Genomic DNA, 4,934 nt, shown 5'->3' with positions numbered 1-4,934 from the left:
GAAGACTTACAACATTCAGACAGGTTGCTCACGTCACATCTATGTCATGAAGCTCAGTTGGTGGCTGCGCAGTAAAGTTTAGCACTCAACGGAGAAGTGCTTCTAATATCCTTCACTGGTCTCCGATCAGAGCAACGGGATCTATTGGTCCATTTCTTTAACTGTCTATGCGTTTTTCTCAGTTTACATGCAAACGTGCAAACGAAGATTTCTCTGTCCGGAGTTTTTAGAAAGAATCATGTTCAGGGGCAAATTCTCCATTTGGATGTAAATGAATTGTACAAACGTAGGGAAATGTCTCCGTTTTTCAAAATAACCATATGTTTCTTTAATTGTCTATGGTTTACACGGCCCCTAATTTGCAGCGGCTCTGTGCGGACCTTAGCGCCGCCCATGGACCTTAGCGCCGCCTATGTGGAGTAGCCAGACCCTCCTTCGAGGCGCTTTGGAGGAGGGTCTGGCAAAGCGAGGCACCCATTTACTTTATTCGTCATTTACAGGTAGCCTAAACATTATACTTTTTACCAACGAGCATCTCCATTAAGAGTGCAACCATGATTTCATACATGCACGTATGTATCGTAGTTATTTTAATAGTATAACATTAAATGGTTCCTTCATTTATCTGAGTATTCATACATGATTTGAAGTGTTGATCTGGCACGTGTGAACCCTCTTAGGCACTGTCCTTGGACAGTCACAGGTACAGCAAAGAGTAACACAACCATCAATTTTGTGCAGATAATTGAATAAACATACTAAAAGTTAAATATTTTCTTACATCTCCTGATCTTCTCGCTTCATCCTGGTGGAGAATCCCTCCGCCATAGTCAAGTGATTTCGTGGGATTTGCCAAAAGTTTTGTTTCCCCCCCGCTCATGGCGCGACTAGCCGCCTGCACACTAATGTTAAGTTGAATATGATTCAAGGTGAGACTTCCGGTGAAACTTTTCAAAATAAAACCCATGTTTTCGAACTCGATGAACGTTGTGTTAAAAAAATAACCATCTTTAAAAAGAACAGAAAAGAAAAAAGGATCAGTATACTGAGCAATTTCTGTTTTCCAAATGATCTTTTGGCACCATGTGTATTCATGCATTCAGACAAGAGCCTATCCACAAGCCATAGCCCTAACTACAGACTGTAAAAATAAGGCTATAACAAGCCTGATGGTAGGCCTAAAAAGAACCTGTCTGAGATGTTTCCCATCAGATATTGCGCACCCTGTTGTGCCCAAGGCATGATTGTGTTCCACCTTCTTTGTTTCACCTTTACAAAAAATATCATACACCAGATAAGATAAATAGACAATCCTGTATCAGGTAGCCACATTAGGACAACCCTGGTCCCTAGGTGTGTCTATTTCCTAGGCCAGTTCTGGTGCATGTATATTTTTAAATATAGTTTTATTTTGAAAACGTCTGAACACCACTTTTGGATTGTTGTGCTTGGCTTGATGAAGGCGGGGCTAACAGGGGCCAAAAAGAGGACAGAGTTTACCAACTGGCCAAGCAATCACAATGGTCTTCGGCATTACATAATTATTACCACCTTATAATAACATCAAGTTATATGGAAACAAATCAGTGTTCAATTCAATTTTATTTATAGTTGCAAATCATAGCAGAATTTATCAGGACACTTTGAGATCTAGTATGTCCAGACCAAACTCTGTTCTAAACATCTATATTCTGGGGGTTGTTGGTATTTGTGGCCTCAAGCAAAGGGTTGTTGGTCTTGTTATTGATTAATCTGTGTCTGGGTTTTCTGACTTAAGTAAGAAATTAAAGTTTAACAGAGTAAACTCGGTATACCACCATTCAAAAGCATGGTAAGAACTGCAGAGATACATACAGTTACAAACTTTAGCACTCACAAACTCTCACTGCATGCAGCGACAAGCAGGACAACCCTTTAATTGTGCCAAAATGTATAAAAAAGTACACTCTTTAAAGAGAATTGGAAACAGACTTTACGATTTTATCAGCATTGAAAATATAACCAAGATTGCCTTCTTTCACTCACACAGCATCAGGTCTTTCTTTCTCCATGGTCGATGCAGAAATCCTAATTCACACCTTTGTGTCATGCAGTATTGATTAGTGTAACATTTTATTTTCAGGCCAGCTCGGAGCTAGTAGGCCTACTAGAAGTCTTCAAATGGTTCAGAATGCTGCAGCAAGACTCTTAGCCTAACTAAAACTATTTGATCACACTATTATTTTACACCAGACCTACAAAATTGTAAATTGGCACGCCACTTCTCCTTAAACCCTATACTCCAATCAGGACTCTCCGCTTTTAGAGCACAAGGCTCCTGTCTGTTCTGTTAAAAAGAAGTCAGCAGGCGACAGGGCCTTCCCCCATAGGGCCCCCATCCTCTGGAATAAACTCCACATGGACATCAGACAGCCTGATTCGGTTCAAACTTCAAACTCATTATTTTGCCTTTTCAGTTAGTTGTTTATTCTGGCATTATTCCACTGGCTTGCCAGTCTCCGTCCTAATGTATAATTTAAGCCTGGTAGAGAAAAATCTTGACTTTCTGAAGCCCACTGCATCTCAATAACCCTCTGTTGCAAGCACTGTCTGTCTGTCTATCTGTTACTCTGACTTTCTCACTTAAATCTTTTAGTTCAATAGGCTTTTTGGACCTGTTATTTGACATGTGTTGCCAAAGCACAATTACTATTATTCCCTTGGACCGAGGATGTCGGATGCTGTAGGTCCACAAATTGTTAAGACCCCTGACCAAATTGTAAATTTGTGATATGGCTTAAAAAATCGACTTGACTTGAAAAACATGTATACAAATTTAGAGGCAATCCTGACAAAATACATTAATGCAAAATAAAAGAGATATACACATCACTAGAAACTGGGGCCGCGGGTAATGTACGCCTACCCAAATACTCTATCCTACAAAAATGGACAGGCAGCTCTCCTTAGCCTTGTATCTGCGGGTTAATTCCCACATTCCTCAAAGACATTGGCCCAATCCCAAAGTGGGCCTTTGCAGGGTTTCAGCGAAGAGCAAAATGGCGTCCTATTGGCCGTTACCAGGGGCGTTGGACTGGGGGGGGAGGGGACTGAGTACCTAGGGCCCTCATATGAGGAGGGCCCAAAAAGATGCTAGAATGAATAGCTGTGGATGCGGGGAGGGGTCCATAGAAAACGCCTTTCTACAGGGTCCAGAATTTTGTGCTACGCCCCTGGCTGTTTCATCATTGTGCATGCAACAACGCTAAAGTTAATGTATACAAACCCCCGTGTATCCCCTGTGTTACCATACTGTTTTTGTTGCTTTGACCACCTTCTCCACCTTTAACGTTTATTTACGTCTTTTGAAGCACGGTGGCCGCTCTTTGTGTTCATCTGTTTGGTTTAGGTTGTCATGGTAATCAAAGGCAGTCTCAGGAAAGGGAATGGGTAATTCGGGAGTGGACTAAAAAAGTAGTCGGGCTACATAAAATGACAATGTCAATGTCAACACTGAGCCTGCTACACATGGAGAGTGACCTCACGGAAAAAGACAAACCAGAAGAGCCTAGATAAAGATATAAGATGTATATTGCTTAATTAAGGCAAGACTTGGTTAATTTATTAAATGACCGTAATATATTGATATGCCACGTGTGGAAAAAATTATTATTTTTGTAATGTAATTTATTGTGTAACCTCTAAGCAAAATATAGGTTAGAGCTTTTTTTGTGAGAGCAGAAGTTTTGAATTCTGACATGTGTTATTCAATTAGGCTATACAGGTTGTCTCATTGGAACTACAGCTGCTGCTAAAAGTTACATAGTGTTGCTTTAAGAGGGCAATTTATCCAGCAATCTCTAACAGCTGTCAGATCAAAACATAAAGTCGTCATGCAACATTACGGATCATCTCCTATTTAGTGGCCGCTAGCACGTCCTCAGAGGGGTTTTACCAAAGGTTTTTACCAAGAATCCTTTGTATTCGGCGTAGGACATCCGAATCTACCTCCCTCCCACATCAGCCTACCCAAACCTCCAACTCACCCACCGCCTGTGACTAGAAGGCAGCACAAAATAACAGGGTTTTAAGATAGAGTCTAAGTAGATCCTCTGCTAATTAAAAAAAATATGATTACTTATCTTGCAATCTTCCAACCTTTTAAAATATATACCAGTACATATAATATATTCCAAAAAGAAACTAAACATTGAAGACTAATCTGCATCACATGGCTGTAGCAGTGAATTGTGCAATGTTGCACTTTGACCACTAGAGAGCTGTAAGAATGCATCTTATCCAAGTTGAAATGCTATGAATAATTTCTGTATTGATACAGAGAGGCTCTAAGTTACAGTGTCTGATGAAAGTCTTGTCCTTTCTGCCCTGGCAAACATTGCTGTACAAGATATTTTCCCCATCCATATTTTTTTTCTTCTCTCTCCTTTAATGTCATGATGAAGAGGTCTGCCTGCTTGAGTCTAAATGCACAACCATACGATTACAATATTAAAGTACATTCAGTTTCATCATTACCATTAGCAGCCACTGTAACAGCGGCAGGAGTTCATCATCATTGTCATGAATCCTTTCATTGAACACAATTATGTCAGTCAAGGTTCAGCAAGCATGAAATGCAAAGACAGTATTGGCCAAGATGGGCCCATTCACTTATTTTAGGCTATCAAGCAGAAAAATTAAATTGTGTCTCATTTCAGTTTTGATCAGTAGTGGCTCCCTCTTGGCCTGCTTGTCATTTCAGAAATGAGAAGAAGTAGCAATTAATAAGCAAGAGCTATGTCAAATAAGATAAAAAAAAAAATCTAAATATGCATTTAGATTCAAACAGAAAAATGGTTGGTTTGTTGTTTGATTAATAAAACCACATGGGCACTGGCCTCTGATTCTTACATATGATAATAATAATAATACATTTTATTTAACAGCGCCTTTCT

At 39.8% G+C, this 4,934-nt stretch overlaps 1 protein-coding gene across 1 annotated transcript in view; it reads right to left on the bottom strand.

The window, feature by feature from the left end:
* The window catches only part of si:dkey-103j14.5 (isoaspartyl peptidase/L-asparaginase), a 7,644-nt gene extending 6,736 nt beyond the window's left edge, over positions 1-908 (bottom strand). The window contains exon 1 of the mRNA XM_032541716.1: positions 782-908. Coding sequence (XP_032397607.1) covers positions 782-828 — 47 coding nt within the window. The 5' untranslated portion in view covers positions 829-908. The remainder of the gene's footprint in view (positions 1-781) is intronic.
* Between the last annotated feature and the right edge of the window lie 4,026 nt (positions 909-4,934).

The sequence above is a fragment of the Etheostoma spectabile genome, chromosome 17 (genome assembly GCF_008692095.1).
Source record: "Etheostoma spectabile isolate EspeVRDwgs_2016 chromosome 17, UIUC_Espe_1.0, whole genome shotgun sequence".
In the NCBI taxonomy this organism is placed as follows: Eukaryota; Metazoa; Chordata; class Actinopteri; order Perciformes; family Percidae; genus Etheostoma; species Etheostoma spectabile.
Note: the sequence above shows the minus strand (reverse complement) of the source record. Positions and strands in the feature narration are given on the sequence as shown.